A 20,099-nucleotide genomic window follows, 5' to 3' on the forward strand; every position below is an offset into this window, starting at 1 on the left:
CAGGAGAGCAATCCCAGATGTAAGGTCTTCAACCTGAAGCATTGATTTTCATTCTCTGCGCAGATGCTGCCTGACCTGAGTGTTTCCAGTATTTTTTTGTTTTTGTCTTTTTTGCACCATCTCCGGTTCTTTGTTTTAAAGAGTACAGTTCACATGTTAATTTATGGGGGGTGTTGATGTTTGTTAAATACATAATAATTGAGTAATTTGATGTGACCTGTTTAAAATTTTCAGTAACTTTTTTAAATTGTCTCATACCATGTTTACCTTGAAATTCACAATGTCATCAAAATACACAGATAAGAAAGACCTTCAGCCCTTTTAATTCATACATCCAATGTGTCCTCTTCTCTTGCGAGCATCTTGGCCTGAAATGATGACTGTTTATTCCCCTCAATAGATATTGCCTGACCTGCTGAATTCCTCTAGCACTTTGTATGTGTAACACTATTTATTAAATAACTTAAGCCTTTTTTGTCTCAATAACTGATTGTTGAATCATTTAGAAAATGCTTCCTCTGTGATTTTAATCAATTTAAACACTGCAGTTTATACTTTGAATAGATATCTCTAATGCCACAATGCTTGGCTTCCAGTATTATTTTTTTACAAACAGCAATCATGCAACAACCAAGGCACAGTCTGACCAAAATTATAGACAATTTTATTGCAATTACTTTGAATTGAATGGACTTTATTTCTTGCATCCTTCACATACATAAGTAAAAATCTTTGTTACCTCTATGCCTGAATGTGCAAATTATAGTAATTTGTAATAAATAGGATGTACAGTAAGATAGATGTACAACAGAACAGTCAAAATAGCTGAGAAATACAACTGTGTCAGCGTGAATTAATCAGTCTGATGGCCTGGTGGAAAAAGCTGTCCCTGAGCCTGTTGGTCATGACTTTAATTCTGCGGTACTGCTTCCTGGATAGTAACAGCTGGAACAGTTTGTGGTTGGGGTGACTTGAGTCCCCAATGATCCTTTGGGCCCTTTTTATGCACCTGTCACTGTAAGTGTCCTGAATAGTGGGAACTTCACATCCACAGATGCACTGGGCTGTCCGTACCACTCTCTGCAGAGTTCTGCAATTGAGGGAAGTACAGTTTTCATACCAGGCAGTGATACAGCCAGTCAGGATGCTCTCAATTGTGCCCCTGTGGAAAGTCCTTAGGATTTGGGGACTCGTGCTGAACTACTTCAACCGTTTGAGGTGAAAGAAACACTGTTGTGCTTTTCTCTATCATACAGCCAGTATGTACAGACCAAGTGAGATTCCCGGTGATGTGCTTACTGAGGAACTAAAAGCTGTTTACTCTGTCAACCCCAGATCCATTGACGTCAATAGGGCTGAGCCTGTGTCTGTTCCTCCTGTAGTCCCCAACCAGGTCCTTTGGTTTTTGCGACATTGAGGGAGAGGTAGTTTTCTTGATACCACTGTGTCAAGTGATGACTTCTTTTCTGTAGGCTGCCTCATTATTATTTGAGATGAGGCCAATCAATGTAGTATCATCTGCAAATTTAATTAATGGTTCAGAGCTGTGGGTGCTGACACAGTCCTGGGTGCACACAGAGTAATGGAGGGGGCTTTCTAGTCAGCTCCATCTTGGGCACTAGCCCATGAAGTACCCAGGATATCTTTAGGGAGCGGTGTCTCAGAAAAGCAGCATCTATTATTAAGGACCTCCAGCACCCAGGACATGCCCTTTTCTCACTGTTACCATCAGTAGGAGATACAGAAGCCTGAAGGCACACACTCAGTGATTCAGGAACGGCTTCTTCCCCTCTGCCATCAGATTCCTAAAAGGACATTGAATCTTTGGACACTACCTCACTTTTTTTTTAATATACAGTATTTCTGTTTTTGCACATTTTTAAAAATCTATTCAATATATGTAATTGATTTACTTATTATGTCCTATTTTTTTTCTCTCTCTCCACTAGATTATGTACAGCGTTGAACTGCTGCTGCTAAGTTAACAAATTTCACGTCACATGTTGGTGATAATAAACCTGATTCTGATTCTGAGTTACTCTTCTGCCTCTGCATTTTGGTATTCTGTTTCCATTGTTAATTTTTGCTCTCGTGATTGATTACTTTGAGAATGAAGTCTGCTAGAAATGCTTCACCTTCCTCTCATCGGATTCCATCTGCAGTCCTTTGTGTCCCCACCCATCACCTCCCAATCTCTGTCACTCTTCCCACTCTTCCCTCCTCCATTTGCTTATCGCCTCTCCTCATCTGGATCCAACTATCACTTCTCTTTTCCTCTTTCCACCTTCACCTTTTTATACAGACTATCTCCCCTCTATCTTTCACTTCAGATGAAGGGTCTCGACCTGAAATGTCAACTCCACCTTTTTTTTAAAACAATTAGCTTTATTTGTCACATTGAAGCATACAGTGAAATACATTGCGACACACAAAAATTGCTGGTAAATGCAGCAGGCCAGGCAGCATCTATAGGAAGAGGTACAGTTGACGTTTCGGGCCGAGATCCTTCGTCAGGACTAACTTACATCTCTTCTTTCACTTAGTCCTGACGAAGAGTCGACTGTACCTCTTCCTATAGATGCTGCCTGGCCTGCTGCGTTCACCAGCAATTTTTATTTGTGTTGCTTGAAATTCCAGCATCTGCAGATTTCCTCGTGTGTTCAGTGAAATACATTGTTGTGTCAATGCACGTTCAAAAATTGTGCTGGGGGCTGCTCACATGCTGCCACGTGTCTAACGCCAACTTAGTAGTTTTAGCCTGTATGGGTTTGGATTTTTGAAGGAAACTAGAGCACCCAAACGAAACCCATACGGTTACAGGGAGAACTTACTGATAGCAGCGGGAATTGAAACCAAATTGCTGATTGCGGGCGGCGTAAAGCAATATGTTAAGCTACACTACCATGCTGCCCTCTCTAGAGATGCCGCCTGACTTGTTGAGTTCATCTTGTTTGTCCTTTTCAATTCTGTCCATAGTTATTTCAACACCATGGAGAAAGCTTTGAATACGCTTCCTCCTTTATGCAACGTGTTGCCATTGTCTGCATGAAATATCAGCTGCTGTTTCTATTTCCACTAGCATTTATTTCCATTTTTTTCTGAATTCCATATGCTTTGAGTTTAATGGCCTTTATTGTAAGACTTCTCAAATGCAGTCTTCTGGATTTATGTGCTTATAACGCTGAAAATTATAAGAAATCCTTGAATGAGGAATTAACTTGTTTGGCTTTTGTGTTGCAAGTTACGTGTTGAAAATAGTTAGCAATTGTTTGTCTTTGGAATTTCTTACAGTTGGGACTATTAACAGAGTTTTGTTGGCAAACTGTCCATTTCACTTTTTCACCTGGCCAGTTTTGTACATGTTTGCAACTGTAGTGATGTACAGTCCAATGTTACTGACTTGAAAACGTCAGTAATGTGCCATCTGCTTGACACAGTTGGGGTCAAAGAAAAATTCAGAAGTCAATGAACAATAGAGTGATTGTTCTGGCCTCCCAGATGGCTCTTTTTCCATTCTTTTCCTGTTGATTCAGATTTTTTGAATTCCATACTGTTTCATAGTTGTTCTGTACAATTCAGTATTATGTTTTTACATTTGAAACATAGACAAAGTTAAATAACAAACGAATGTGCACAAAATGTTCTGCGAAAAAGTATCCAGCCATCAGAACAATTGGAACCTTTTTCCTTTGTGATGTATTTTGTACTTTTGCTTTTACCAACTTGTAATACTCATCTGTCTGACTGACACCTTATTGAGTGTGTTGTCATTTGGTAAAGATGTTAAAAATTCATTATTATTATTTTGTATTTGCACAGTTTGTTTTTTGGACGTTGGTTATCAATCTGCATGTATAGTTTTTCATTGATTCTATTGTATTTCTTTGTTTTACTGTGAAAGCATGTAAGAAAGTGAATTTCAGGGTAGTATATGGTGACATACATGTATTATGATAATTTACTTTGAACATTTGTTGACATTTATGGGATCTTGCTGTGTAAACTTTCCTGCCTATTTTCCTGTAGTGCTATAATGACTGAGCTGAAAAAAAAAACTGTTAATATGAAAACCTTTTTTTAAAAAAAGAGTTGGCACAATAACGTAGTGGTTAGCCCAGTTGCTTCAAAGCGCCAGTCCTCAATGGTTGGGGTTCAAATCCCATGTCTGCCTGTGAGGAGTCTTTACATTCTCCGCATGACCATGTGAATTTCCTCCGGGCACTCCAGTTTCCTGATGGATTCCAAAGATGTATGGGTTAGGGTTAGTAAGTGTGGGCATGCTATTTTGGCGTCGAAAGTGAGGCAACACTTGCCCAACACAATCCTCGTTGATTTGATTGGTGCAAATAATGCATTTTACTGTATGTTTTGATGCACATGTGATAAATAAAGCTAACTTTTGTTGGTGGGGGGAAGCAGTTTGGAGCTTCCTAAAATGGAAGTGAGAGGCACTCTAAAAATGGTACTAGTCATACGCCAGTTTTTTTTTTGCTTAAGTGTTTTTATGAAACTGATGCAAGTGGTTTCTCATAACTAAAGTGGAAGGGATTGCAAAAATTAACTTTAGTGATTTAGAGTCCTAGAAAACAGTACAAACAGGCCATTTGGCACAGCTGGTCTGTTCCAAGCCATTTAAACTGCCTAGTCCCATTGATGTGCACCCAGCTCATAGCCCTCCATAACCCTCCAATTCATCTACCTATCTCAACTTCTCTTGAACATTGAAATCAAAATCGCATCTACCACTTGTAGCTCATTTCACACTCTCACCACTCTGAAGAAATTTCCCCTCATGTTCCCCTTAAATATTTCACCTTGCACCCTTAACCTATGTCCTCTAGTTGTAGTCTCACCCAACCTCAGTGGAAAAAGCCTGCTTGAATTTACCCTATCTATACCCCTCATAATTTTGTGCACTTCTATCAAATCTCCCCTCAATCTTCTACCTGCCAAGGAATAAAGTCCTAACCTATTCAATCTTTCCTTACAACTTGGGCCTTTCAGTCCCAGCAATATCCTTGTAAATTTTCTCTGTACTCTTTCAATTTTATTTGCATCTTTCCTGTAGGTAAGTGATCTAAACTATGCACAATACTCCAAATTATGCCTCAGCAACATCTTGTACAACTTCAACATAACATGTCAACTCAGTACTTTGATTTATGAAAGCCAATATGCCAAAAGCTTTCATAATGACCCCATGTACCTATGATATCACTTTCAATGTATTATGGACCTGTATTCCCAGATCCCTTTCTTCTACCATACTCCTCAGGGGCCAATGCAAGACCTACCCTGGTTGGTCCTCCCAGGTGCAACACCTCACATTTGTCTGTATTAAATACCATCTGCCATTGTTCAGCCTATTTTTCCTGCTGGCCCAATATACTCATTATAAATGCCAAATGACTTGGCACTCCTTGGCCAACCTTCCATATAGGACGAGGTGAAATGCCTTGTTGAAGTCCATTTTGGGTGGCAGGGTGGAGTTGCGTCTTTACCAAAAGAGATGTTAGGCACGCTCCTTCCCTCCACTAGCCTGCAATTCACCCTTGGACAAGGTGTAGCACTTGCTTAGTCCCCCGATCAGGATCTTTTGAAGCCATGGGAACAGGTGGTGGATGGTCATATGAGTATATACTTCCCCTATATACTTCCATCCCCCATCAGGAAGGTCTCAAAGCTCTCCGCTTCTTTTTGGATTCCAGACCTAACCAGTTCCCCTCTACCACCACTCTGCTCCGTCTAGTGGAATTAGTCCTTACTCTTAATAATTTCTCCCTTGGCTCCTCCCACTTCCACCAAACTCAAGGTGTAGCCATGGGCACCCGTATGGGTTCCAGCTATGCCTGCCTTTTTGTTGGCTTTGTGGAACAATCCATGTTCCAAACCTATTCTGGTATTTGTCCCCCACTTTTCCTTCACTACATCGACGACTGCATTGGTGTTGCTTCCTGCACGCATGCTGAGCTCGTTGACTTCATTAACTTTGCCTCCAACTTTCACCCTGCCCTCAAGTTTACCTGGTCCATTTCCGACACCTCCCTCCCATTTCTAGATCTTTCTGTCTCTATCTCTGGAGACAGCTTATCTACTGATATCTACTATAAGCTTACTGACTCCACAGCTATCTGGACTATTCCTCTTCTCACCCTGTCTCTTGCAAAAATGCCATCCCCTTCTCGCAATTCCTCCATCTCTGTCGCATCTGCTCTCAGGATGAGGCTTTTCATTCCAGAACGAAGGAGATGTCCTCCTTTTTTAAAGAAAGGGGCTTCCCTTCCTCCACCATCAACTCTGCTCTCAAACGCATCTCCCCCATTTCACGCACATCTGCTCTCACTCCATGCTCCCGCCACCCCACGAGGAATAGGGTTCCCCTTGTCCTCACCTACCACCCCACCAGCCTCCGGGTCCAATATATAATTCTCGGTAACTTCCGCTACCTCCAACGGGATCCCACCACTAAGCACATCTTTCCCTCCCCCCCCCCCCCCACTTTCCGCAGGAATCGCTCCCTACAGGACTCCCTTGTCCATTCGTCCCCCCCATCCCTCCCCACTGATCTCCCTCCTGGCACTTACCCTTGTAAGTGGAACAAGTGCTACACATGCCCTTACACCTCCTCCCTCACTACCATTCAGGGCCCTAGACAGTCCTTCCAGGTGAGGCAACACTTCACCTGTGAGTCAGCTGGGGTGATATACTGCATCCGGTGCTCCTGATGCGGCCTTCTATATATTGACGAGACCCGATGCAGACTGGGAGATCGTTTTGCTGAACACCTACGCTGTGTCCGCCAGAGAAAGCAGGATCTCCCAGTGGCCACACATTTTAATTCCACATCCCATTCTCATTCTGATATGTCTATCCACGGCCTCCTCTACTGTAAAGATGAAGCCACACTCAGGTTGGAGGAACAACACCTTATGTTCGTTTGGGTAGCCTCCAACCTAATGGCATGAACATTGACTTCTCAAACTTCTGCTAATGCCCCACCTCCCCCTCGCACCCCATCTGTTATTTATTTATTTATTTACACACACATTCTTTTTCTCTCTCTCTCCTTTTTCTCCCTCTGTCCCTCTCACTATATCCCTTGCCCATCCTCTGTAAATCTCTTACTTGCTCTTCTTTCAGTTAGTCCTGATGAAGGGTCTCGGCCCGAACCGTTGACTGTACCCCTTCCTGGAGATGCTGCCTCGCCTGCTGCGTTTCACCAGCAACTTTTATGTGTGTTGCTTGAAATTCCAGCATCTGCAGATTTCCTCATGTTTACGGTCATATGAGTAGTTGGTGCATATCACAAATACTGATTATGCGACCACTGATGCTGGGCAGACATTCTCTGAAGAGTATTGATAATAGGTGGGGTCACCCATCTTGTAAAAACACTGCCCAGAAGGCGGCAATGGAAAACCACTTCTTTAGAAAAATTTGCCAAAAACAATCATGGTCATGGAAAGACAATGATTGCCTATGGTCATACGACACAGTACATAATTATGATGATAAAATCCATGTAGACAACATTGACTGCTTTGCCATCATCAGCTTTTTTTTTGGGTAACATCCTGGGAAAAAAACTCTATATTTATTAACAAGCATGGCAAAAAGTCAATGCAGTTTTTTCTTATTAGTAAGTTAGTAAATTGTCTGAAAGTAAATTCTTATTCGCATTATGCTGCTAAACATCTGTTTCTGTTTAACATTATCTCCTGCTATGTATTTTCTCCATTTTATTCAGTCAGTTTCTTTATTTTGTGAATAACATTTCGTTTTATATGACAGACTATGTGAATGGAGGGGAATTGTTCACTCACTTGTCACAAAGAGAACGTTTCACAGAGAATGCAGTGAGAATATACAGTGGGGAGATAGTGCTGGCACTGGAACATCTACACAAGGTAAGGCACACCACTTCTGGGTAAGGATTGCATTGGGTTTAACCTGGTAAAGAGGACACACAATGTTTACTTTGTAGATTGGGGAGCTTGATAATTTCACTGTCAGTGATTGAGAACTTGTTGAAGGCAGAATTGCCAAATGCATTTTAAGAAATATGTGGACAACCACTTAAGCTATCTAGGCATGGAAAAATAAGAGCCATGTGCTGGAATATGGGTGCCCACTGATTGGTGTGGATGTGATGGGCTGAATGGGTTGCTCCCACACTGTATGACTCTGAAACTTGAATGTCACCTGCACAACGATTTGAGTCTTTTATCTGTGCAAGATACGATGAGGTTATTATAAAATCATAGAACAATAAAGCACAGATATAGACCTTTCAGCCTATTCATGATGTTCACACTTTTAGTCCTGTGTTTGCCTCACTCATCCATGTACCTATACAAGTGCTTCTTAAATGATGTTGTACCTGCCTCAACCACTTCTCCTGGCTGCCTGTTTCATGTACTCTGCATGAAAAGGTTGTCCTTCAGATCCCCTTATAAATCATTCTCTTCTCACCCTAATCTTGCACTTCCTAGCTTCACACTCCCCTACCCTGTGAAATAGATTGTTACCATGCACATTATCAGTGACACTTGTAGAAGATTCACTCACAACACGCTGGAGGAACTCAGCAGGTTGGGCAGCATCCGTGGAAAAGAACAGTCAACGTTTTGACCCTTCGTCAGGAGTGAAGAGGAAGGAGGCAGGAGCCCTATAAAGAAGGTAGGGTGAGGGTGGGAAGGAGAAGGCTGGTAGGTGCCAGGTGAAAAACCAGTAAGGGGAAAGATAAAGGGGTGGGGGAGGGAATAGGCAGGAAAGGTGAAGAAGGAATAGGGGAAAGCACAGTGGGTAGTAGAAGGAGGTGGAACCAAGTTTCAAACTTCCGGTAATTCCCTCCCCCTCCCTTACCCCATCCCAGTTTCACTCTGCCCCCTCCCCCAGCTGCCTATCACCTCCCTCATGGTTCCGCCTCCTTCTACTATAAGATACAAGATTGCCTCTCATACTCCTGCCTTCCAAGGACTAAAAACCTAGCCTGGCCAACCACTCAATCCTTCTCATGTCCTCTAGTCCTAGTAACATCCTCATTAGAAAATATTTTTGTTACCTAACACACAAAAACACAAGAAATTAAAATTGACCATATGGCCCATTGAGCTTGTTTTACCATTCGGAAGAATCTGGGGTTAAGTCTCTGATTTCTTAACTGTAAAGTCCCCATATCTAATTCTGCACACTGACTCAGCCACCGCAGCCCCGCCAAAAACTTCTCAAACCTCAACAAAGAAATTCCTTTTTCTGTCCTCAAACTTAAATAGCTGGTTCCTTTCCTAAGCATGACTCCTTGTTCTAGATTTCCCCTTCTCGTTATATGTCCTGTCAAGTCACTCAGAATCTAATGTTTCAGTTGAGATCACTACTTATTCTAAACTCTAAAGAATACAGAACCTTTTCACCTCAATCACTATTCACAGGACACACCTTTATCCCAGGAATCAATCTAATGGGATTGAGAAAGGCACGGCGGTATAGCGGCTAGCGGTATAGTGGCTAGCGCAATGCTTTACAGCACCTGCGATCACCAATCAAGGTTCAATTACTGTAGGGAGTTTGTATGTTCTCCCTGTGACTGTGTAGGTTTCCTCCGAGTGCTCTAATTTCCTTCCACATTCCAATGACATACAGTTAGGGTTAGCGAGTTGTGTGCATACTATATGTTGACGCCAAAAATGTGGCAACACTTGCATGCTGCCACCAACACAATCCTTGGACTGTGGTCGTTGACACAAGTGATGCATTTCAAAGTATGTCTTCATGTACAGTTGACACATTTAACTAATCTAATGAATATTTACTGCAACACCTCCAAAGCATTTATTTTTCCTTTTATAAATAAGACAATTCTACAGATATGGTCTCCCTGCAGATTTAAAGCAGGACTTCCCAGATCTTTCTCCCATTCCCTTTGGAATTGAGTCAACATTCCATTTGCCTTCTCAAATGTTTCTTGTATACCTGCAGGCTAACTTTGTGTTCCTTGTAATAATGCCTGAGCACTAGCATTTTAGTAGTTTCCCACCATAAAACAACTCACTTCTACCAACCAAAAGGGATAAACTGTTTGTTGCCCTTGAATTGCAGGATTCTGGTCACTTAGGAGTAATCTCAGTCAGTATCTCTACCACTGTGTTGGGTAACAGCTTACTTTTTTCTATAAGAAGGCCCCTGGATTTTACACAGTAGTATATGCCTATTTAAGGGATAAATCCATGAAATAGAATAATAAAATGGGAGAAATCGCATGGGAATAACATTTCAAAATATTTAATGTAGACTACATTGTAGTGAAGGCAGCTATTTACTTTTACATTTGAACACGACTCGTGCCCTGAATTGCTTCTCAATTCCTTATTTTAAACCTCTGTTGTGCATTCCAATGGGCAAGTAAAACAATCTTCTTTTAATTTTACTTTGAAAATAAAGTGCATTCCCCTTGAATCAAACTGATTTAATATTTCAATCCAGGTGAGGGGTATAGGTGAGACCCTGTGAGGATCCTCCTCACCTGGTCTCACCTTGGAAGTTACCAAGAAAGTCAAAGGCAAGGCAATACATACTGTCCACATGGACTTTGACAAAGTCACGCGTGGGAGGTTGGTCAAGTAGGTTCAGTAGCTTGGCATTTAAAATTAAGTAATAAATGCTCTTTTTGGAGTACTGTGTCCAGTTTTGGTCATCTACCCACAGGAAAGATGCAAATAAGAAGGAAAGGATGCAGAAAAAAAATTCAATTAAGTTGCTAGGACTTGAGGATTTGAGATATAAGGAAAGGTTGAATAAGTTAGAGCTTTATTCCTTAAAAAGAATATTAATGAGATTTGATAGAGGTACTCAAAATTATGAAGGGTATAGATAGGGTAAATGCAAGTAGGCTTTTTCTGCTGAGGTTGGGTGAAACCTCAACCAGAGGTCATGGCTTAATGGTGAAAGGTGAAATGTTTAAGGGGAGCATGGGGGAGAACTTCACTCAGAGGGTTGTGAGGATGTGGAGCAAGCTGCCAGCTTAAGTGGTAGATGGTGGTTCTATTTCAAAATTTAAAATAAATTTGGATAGGTACACAGATGGGAGGGCTGTGGTCTGAGTGCAGTTTGATGAGACTAGACAGTTTAATGGCTTAGTATGGATTAATTGGGCCAAAGGGCCAGTTTCTGTGCTGTAGTGTTCTATGACTCAAATTTCATCTGCCACTTCTCACCTCAAACCTGCATCCTGTCAATGCCCCAATATCAATATACAACAACCTTACACTGTCCACCACACCACAAACCCCTGTCTCATCTGCAAACTTACTAAACCAGTCTTTCCGAATATGAGACATTTATAAAAATCACAAAGAGCAGAGATCCCTGCAAACATCACTCGTCATGGACTTCCAGGCGTAAGTATGCTTTCATCTTTCACTTATCTAAATGTTTCACTTCTCTTGTCAACTATAATGAGGGCCTCTTAACTCTATAGCATGTTCCCTGCCTTAATGAGACAAACCTATTCAGAATTCCCTGTAAGAACTTCCTAAACAACATCTACATTTCTGTTGATAATTTCCCTAAGTACATCTGTTCCCAGTTTACACTTCCAATTCCTACTAATGGCATCATAATTAGTCCTTTCCCAATTAAAAACTTTCCTATACTGCTGCTCTTATCCTTGTCCAAGGCTGTGGTCAAGTTCAGGGAGTTGTGGTCACTGTCTCTGAAATGTTTGTCCACCAAGAGATCTGACCAGGTTTATTGCTTAATACTAGATGCCGTATGACCTCTTCTATAGTCAGCTTGTCCAGATAGTGTCAGAAATCCTTCCTGGACACAGCTGAGAAATTCTGCCCCATCTCAACTTCTTGTACTAAGAAGGTATCAATAAATATTGGGGAAGTAGAATCACCCTGAAGAAGAAAACAATCCTGTTATTTTTGCATGTTTACAAAATCTGCCTCCCAGTCTGTTCCTCAGTAGCTTTGTTGCTTTTGGGGGTTATTTAGAAAATTCCCAAGAGCAGGGTCCATGGACACCTCTGTTAATCGTAGGGGTCCATGGTATTAAAAAAAATTAGGAGCTCCTTCACTAGAGTAATTTCTCCCTTCCTGTTTCTGACTTCCACAGACTGAATCAGTAGAGGATCCTTCCATGATGGCCTTACTTTCTGTAGCTGTAATACTATCCTGATTAGCACTCCCCACCTCTTTTAATTCCCTTCCTGTCCTTTTTGAAACATCTAAAACCCTGGAACATTCGACAGCCATTCCTGCTGTTGTGACAACCGAGTGGCTAATGCAATGGCTACAACCTTGCAGCTTCAAGTTACTGATCCATGTTCTAAAATGGACTACACCTCAGTTCTGAAAGAGGTAGCTGAAGAGATTGAGGATTCATTAGCAGTGATCTCTCAGGAATCACTGGATTCTGGAATGGTTCCTGAGGACTGGAAAATTGCAAATGTCACTCCACTCTTTAAGAAAGTAGGGTGGCAAAAGAAATTATATTATAGGCCAGTTAGCCTGACTTGAGTGTTGGCAAGATGTTGGAGTCCATTATTAAGGATGAGGTTTCAAGGTACTTGGCACAATAAAGTAGGACAAAATCAGCATGGTTTCCTTAAGGGGAAATCTTACCTGACAAACTTGTTGGAATTATTTGAGGAAATGACAGGCTGGATAGACAAGAGAGTTAGTGGATGTTGGTTACTTGAATTTTCAAGGCCTTTGACATGGTGCTGCATGTGAGTCTGCTAAACGAGATATAGTATTGCAAGAAAGATTCTAACAGAAGTGGAAGATTCACTGATTGGCAGGAGGCAAAGACTGGGAATAAATGGGGCCTTTGCTAATTGGCTGCTGGTGAATCGTGGTGTTCCACGGGGGTTGGTGTTGGAACCGCTTCTTTTCACGTTATATGTCAATGATGTGGGCAATGTAATTGCTCGCTTTGTGGCCATGTTTGCAGATGATAGGTTGAAGGGAGGTAATGGTGTGGAAGTCTGCCGAAGGACTTAGACTGTTCAGGAGTATGGCCAAAGAAGTGGTAGATAGAATATAGTGTAGGGAAATGTATGGTCATGCACTTTGGTAAAAGGAATAAAGTCATAGACTATTTTTTAAATGGAGAGAAAATACAGAAAACAAAGGTGCAAAGGGACTTGGGAGTCCTTGTGCAGGATTTCCTAAAGGTTGAGTCAGTGGTAGAGAAGGCAAATACAATGTTAACATTCATTTTGAGAGGATTAAAGTATAAAAAGAATGTAATACTAAGGCTTTAGAAGGCATTGATCAGACTGCACATGAAGTATTGTGGGCCGTTTTAGGTCCCTTATCTTAAAAAGGATTTGCTGGCATTGGAGAGGGTCCAGAGGAGGTTCACAAGCAAGATGTTGGGAATGACTGGGTTAATGTATGAGGAACATTTGATGGCCTATGGCCAGTACTCTCTGGAGTTTACAAGAGGAGAGAATGTTTCCTTTAGTGGGGCAATTTTGGGCCTGAGGCATAACTTCAGAATTGAAGGACGTCCCTTTAGAACAGAGATGAGGAAGAATTTCAAACAGAGATGAGAAAATCTATGGATGCTAGGTATTCATACAACACATACAAAATGATGGAGGAACTCAGCAGACTAGACAGCATCTATGGATAAAAAGTAGAGTTGACATTTCAGGCTGAAACAGTTTTGCAGAATTGGAGGAAAAAAAGATGAGTAGTTCTACAAGGTGGGGGATTGGAAAGAGAAACACAAAGTGATGGGTGAAACCGGAAGGGGTAGGGATAAAGTAAAGAGCTAGGAAGACAATTGGTGAAAGAAATACAGGGCTGGAGAAGAGCCAGTCTAATAGAAGACAGAGGCCATGAAGAAAGAAAAGAGGGAGGTGATGGGCAGGTAGAGATAAGGTGAGAGGGAAAAGGGAATGGGGAGTGGTGAAAGAGGTTGGGAGGGGATTATTGGAAGTTGACGAAATCAATATTCATACCATCAGGTTGGGGGCTACCCGGACGGAATAGAAGGTGTTGCTCCTCCAATCTGAGTGGGCCTCATCGCGACATTAGAGGAACCCATGATTTGACATATCAGAATGGCAAGTGGAATTAAAATAGATGGCCACTGGGAGATCCCACTTCTGGCGGACAGAATGTAGGTGCTCGGTGAAGCGGTCTCCCAATCTCTTTCGGGTCTCACTGATATACAGGAGGCCATACCAGGAGCGCTGGAAACAGTATATGACACCAACAGACTCACAGGAAGGACTGTTTGGGGCCCTGAATGGTAGTAAGGAAGGAGGTGTAGGGGCAGGTGTAGCACTTGTACCGCTTGCAAGGATAAGTGCCAGGAGGGGGATCAGTGGGGAGGGACGAATGGAGAAGGGAAGCGATCCCTGCGGAAAGCAGAAACTGGTGGAGGGAGGGAACAACGTGCTTGGTAGTGGACTCCCATTGGTGATGGTGGAAGTGCCAGAGAATTGTGCACAGGATGCGGAGGCAGTTGGGGTGGTAGGTGAGGATGAGGAACCCTATCCCTGGTAGGGTGGCGGGAGTATGGGGTAAGAGCAGACATGCGTGAGATGAAAAGAATGTGGTTGAGAGCAGCGTTGATGGAGGAAGGGAAGTCCCGAGAACATCTCATTCATTCAGGAATGAAAAGCCTCATTGTGAGAGCAGATGCGGCAAAGATGGAGGTATTGGGAGAAGGAGGATGGTGTTATTACAAGTAACAGTGGGAAGAGGTATACTCCAGGTAGCTGTGAGAGTCCGTGGGTTTATAGTAGACATCAGTAGATAAACTGTCTCCAGAGATACAGATAATGAAATTGAGAAGAGAGGGTGGTGTCGGAAATGGACTGGGTAAATTTGAGGGCAAGGTGGAAGTTTGGAGACGAAGTTGAAATCTGTGATATGCAGGAAGCAGCACCAATGCAGTCGTCGATGTAGCAAAGGAAAAGTGGGGGGCAGACACCAGTGTAGGCTTGGAACATAAACTGTTCCATGTAGCCGACAAAAAGGCAGGCATAGCTGGGACCCAAACGAGTGCCTATGGATACACCTTTTGGTTGAAGGAAGCGGAAGGAGCCAAAGGAGAAAGTTCTGCTGGAGGACCAGAGAGTGGTGGTGGAGGCGAACTGGTTGGGTCTGGTGACCAAAAATGGAGAGATTTGAGGCCTTCCTGGTGGGGGACGGAGGTGTATAAGGACTGGACATCCATAGTGAAAATAAGATTTTGGAGGCCAGGGACCTTGAAATCATTGAAAATATCCAGAGTGTGTGATGTGTCATGGATGTAGATAGGAAGGGACTGAACTGGGAGAGATAAAACAGAGGCGAGTTATGCAGATGAGATCAGTGGGACAGGAATAAGCTGAAACAATGGGTTTACCTGGACAAGCGGGTTTGTGGATCTTGGGTAGACCACCTGTGTATCAGTTAGAACGGACGGAGATTGGGAGACTGCTTCACTGAGCACCTAAGCTCTGCCAGAAGAAGCGAGTTCTCCCAATGACCACCCATTTTAATTCCACTTCCCATTCCTATTCCAATATATAAATCTGTGGCCTCCTCTGCTGCTGTGATGAGGCCACACTCGGGTTGGAGGAACAACACCTTATATTCTGTCTGGGTAGCCTTCCACCTGATGGCATGAACATTGATTTCTCAAACTTCTGGTTTCCCCCCACCCACTTTACCATTCCCCAATTCTACATCTCCTTTTCTCTCTCTCACCTTATCTCCTTGCCTGCCCATTGCCTCCCTCTGGTGCTCCTCCCCCCTCTTCATTTTTCCATGCCTTCTCCTATTAGATTCTCTCTTCAGCCCTGTATCTCTTTCACCAATCAACTTTCCAGCTCTTTACTCCATCCATCTCCCTGCCAGTTTCACCTATCACCCTGTGTTTCTCTCTCCCATCTTCCCAGCTTTTAAGTCTACTCTTTATCTTTTTTTCTCCTGGCCTGCTGAGATCCTCCAACATTTTGTGTATGCTGAGGAAAAATTTAGAACATAGAAAATCTACAGCACAATACAGGCCCTTTGGCCCACAATACTGTGCCGGACGTGTATATAGTTTAGAAATTACCTAGGGTTACCCATAGCCCTCTATTTTTCTAAGCTCCATGTACCTATCCAAGAGTCTCTTTTAAAAAAAAAACCCTATTGGATTTGCCTCCACCACTGTCACCAGCAGCTCATTCCACGTACTCACCATTCTCTGAATAAAAAAACTTGCCCCTGACATCTCCTCTGTACTTACTTCCAAGCACCTTAAAACTGTGCCTTCTTGTGTTGGCCATTTCAGCCCTGGGAAAAAGCCTCTGACTATCCACAATATCAATGCCTGTCATCATCTTATACACCTCTATCAGGTCACCTCTTATCCTCCATTGCTCAAAGGATAAAAAGGCCAAGTTCACTCAATCTATTCTCAGAAGGCATAATCCCCAATCCAGGCAACATCCCTGTAAATCTCCTCTGCACCCTTTCTGTAGTTTTCCACATCCTTCCTGTAATGAGGTGACCAGAACTGAGCACAGTACTTCAAGTGGGGTCTGACCAGAGTACTATATAGCTGTAACATTACCTCTTGGCTCTTGAAATCAATCCCATGATGGATGAAAGCCAATACACCGTATGCCGCCTTAACCACACAATCAACCTGCGCAGCAGCTTTGGGTATCCTATAGACTCGGACTCCAAGATCCCTCTTATCCTCCGCACTGCCAGGAATCTTTCCATTTATACTACATTCTGCCATCATATTTGACCTACCAAAATGAACCACCTCACATTTATCTGGGTTGAACTCCATCTGCCACTTCTCAGCCCAGTTTTGCATGCTATCGATGTTACCTCTGTCAGCCCTCCACACAATCCACAACACCCCCAACCTTTGTGTCATCAGCAAATTTACTAACCCATCCCTCTACTTCCTCATCCAGGTCATTTATATAAAATCACAAAGAGAAGAGGACCCAGAACAGATCCCTGAGGCACACCACTGGTCACCAACCTCCATGCAGAATATGACCCATCTACAAACACTTTGCCTTCTGTGGGCAAGCCAATTCTGGATCTACAAAGTGAGGTCCCCTTGGATCTCATGCCTCCTTACTTTCTTAATCAGCCTTGCCTTATCAAATGCCTTGCTGAATTTCTTTAGTAAGAGAGTGATGAATCTGTGAAATTCATTGCTAAGGCCAAATCATTGGGTATATTTAAAATGGAGGCTGATGGGTTCTTGATTTATTAGGATATCAAAGGTTGCAGCGAGAAGGCAGAAGAATGAGGTTGAGAAGAAAAATAATGGTGGAGCAGACTTGATGGACTAAATGGCCTAATTGTATTCCTATGTCTTAGGATTTTAAGTCCATCACCTTTGTTCTTGATATTTCTCGCATTAAACACATTTCAGCCCATGCAAATGACCACATTTATACCCTATCCACTGCCTATCCCATCCTCAATGTCTCTACACATTGCATCTACCTTTACAACAACTACCTTATCCTCTGACTATCACACTGGTTGCCATTGCCTGCCAAATTAGTTAAACCTTCCCCAACAGCTCTAGCAAACCTTCCTGCAAGGACATTGTTCCTCCTTGAGTTCAAATGTTCAAGTGCAACCTGTCCTTTTTGTACAAGTCATACATACCTTCCTCAGAAGAGATCCGAATGATCCACAAATCTGAACCCTGCCCCCTGCATCAGTTCACATTCATCTGTCATTTTATTCTATTCTTGCCCTAACTGACTCATGGCACAGACTGTAATCCTGAGATTGCTATCCTTGGGGTCCTGTCTGGCTGCTCTCCTTCTCCCTTAGGAGAGGCTGTGGACTTGGGGTTCCGGTGACGTCATCGTTCAGAATGGCAGCTTAAATCAACAGCTCCTCTGGAAAAACGCATATTTTGCCCTGTTAATCCATCAAATATAAGATCTTTCAAAAATATCTGAACTGGTAAGCGGGGCATGAATGGGGAAAAAGAATGGAGATTTAAAAAAAAAAAGCATCACTGCAGAGCCTATGGAAGAGAGAGGTACAGTGCTCGGCTCTCCTACACATGCGCGTGGCGGCGAGGCTGACGCGGGGCCTCGTGCAGGTGAAGCGGCAAATATGATAACGATTTTGGAAGAGATAAAGGAAGTCCAAAAAGATATAAAGCAGCAACTCAATGATATAAAGTCAGAGCTCACCAACGTCAATCAGAAAATAGCAGTGGCAGAGACTCGAATTGAGAAGATGGAAGATCGCATGCAAAATGTGGAACAGATACTAAGTAAGACGATAAAAAATATTAAATCAACAGGAAAGTAAATTGCTTGACCAGGAGGGAGGATCGTGACGGAAAAATATCAGGATTTATAATGTTCCGGAAGGAGCGGAGGGATTGTCGACGATGGACTTGTAGGCAAGCTGCTGCGGGAAGTGCTGGAGATTCCTCAGACTACGGAGATTGAAATTGAAAGGGCACACCGTTCGCTTGTCCAGCGGTCTCCTGGAGACAGAGAAGGTAAACCGTGCTCCATTGTACTTAGATTCCTTCGATTCAAGAGTAAGGAGGAGATTCTGTGAAGGGCCTGGGGTAAGAAGAGGGTGTTTTGGAATGGGAAATTAATATACTTCCATCATGATTACCCCCCGACAGTCCTACAGAACGGGAAGGAATATTCCGAAGCGAAATGAATATTAAAGCAAGAAAAGATTAAATTCCAAACCCTGTACCCTGCTAAACTGAGGATATTTTACCAAGAATGGATGTGACTGTACCAGACAGTGGAGGAGGCGACTACAGGCATGAACAACTGAGGACTGTCCGTTCGCGTGGTCAAACCAAGGGAAAGTCTGGCTGAGCTGTTGTCCCGAGCTGCTTGGGAAATAGTAAGAGAACCTAGAAAGCAGGGGACGGGACCAGGACGAGAGAAGGATATTAGAAAGAGACTGTCAGTTCTCCGAAGGCAGCCCTCGCCTCCTCCAGAAGAGCCATAAGGTTTGGCTAACTTTAAAAGTGCTGATAAACTAAGTGGAAGCAAGAATAGAGGGTGATATACCTATCTTGAGAAATACGTGTTATAATGTGGATTTTATATTACTCAATTTTTAAAAAAATTAATTTATTCATTCCTTTTTCCTCATCTAAATGAGAATATATACATGGGAGGAATACACAGGGAAATCATTTCTGTGTAATGGACATAGCTTTTTTTTTTACTTTTATAGGTATTGCAGCAGGGGCCCTCAACCCACGGGTAGGAAGGGCTATCCCCCACGGCTAGACTTTTCTTCTAGCCCAACCCAGGGACATCTAGAGACCCCAGCCTTGGAACCACACCTTTGTCACCTTTTTTTTTATTATTCACTTTTCTTGGTTCTTATTTGTTCAGGGTGTAGATCGATTAAGTTATATTCTGCAAATTTCAATGATATACTAACAGATAAGTAGTAAGACCTTATATTTTGGGTACATACCTCAAGAATGGTTGAAAAGAGATAAATATAAATATTTAATGAACGTACTGCTGGTGGCTGGTAAAAAGACCCTTACTAGGAAATGGTTATCTCAGGAGAGCCCAGCTTTAAATGTATAGATGGAAATTACAATGGACGTTTACAAAATGGAGAAGATAACAACATCTGTTAATCATAAGTTGGAACAATTTTATTCATACTGGAAAAAATGGTTTAACTACATAATACCTCATAGGCCTGATTTTATTCTCACAATCAATGAATATGTTGTAAAAAAAAATCACTTCCTACTCTGTACATAGATTTCTTCTTTCGATTGTTCTTTCTTTCCTCTTCTTTCTATAAGGGTATACTTCAGATAAATATTATGTGGAGATTTGTGACAAATATGATTATATGATATATATATATATGTATATATATATATATAGTATCTGAAATACATCTTATGGAAGTGTTTGTTTGATGATGAAACTCAATAAAAAATAAATTACAAAAAGGCAAGGCTGTGGACTTGTTAGACCCTTCAAACCAAATCGTCTATGCTGATCAACATGTCTATCCAAGGTAGTCCCATTTGCCAGTGTTTGGCCTATTTACCTCCTTAATGCTTAATTCATTACTGGAAATAAATTGTCTGAT

At 42.3% G+C, this 20,099-nt stretch overlaps 1 protein-coding gene across 2 annotated transcripts in view; it reads left to right on the forward strand.

Moving 5' to 3' along the window:
- Positions 1-20,099, forward strand: part of rps6ka5 (ribosomal protein S6 kinase, polypeptide 5) — a 315,467-nt gene that overhangs the window by 133,895 nt on the left and 161,473 nt on the right. The window contains exons 4-5 of one of the 2 annotated variants that reach the window (XM_072272845.1): positions 7,792-7,907; positions 16,928-17,068. In XM_072272845.1, the coding sequence (XP_072128946.1) occupies positions 7,792-7,907; positions 16,928-17,068 (257 nt within the window). The remainder of the gene's footprint in view (positions 1-7,791; positions 7,908-16,927; positions 17,069-20,099) is intronic. The other variant, XM_072272856.1, reaches the window with a different exon arrangement.

This window comes from Mobula birostris, chromosome 1, assembly GCF_030028105.1.
Source record: "Mobula birostris isolate sMobBir1 chromosome 1, sMobBir1.hap1, whole genome shotgun sequence".
Lineage (NCBI taxonomy): Eukaryota > Metazoa > Chordata > Chondrichthyes > Myliobatiformes > Myliobatidae > Mobula > Mobula birostris.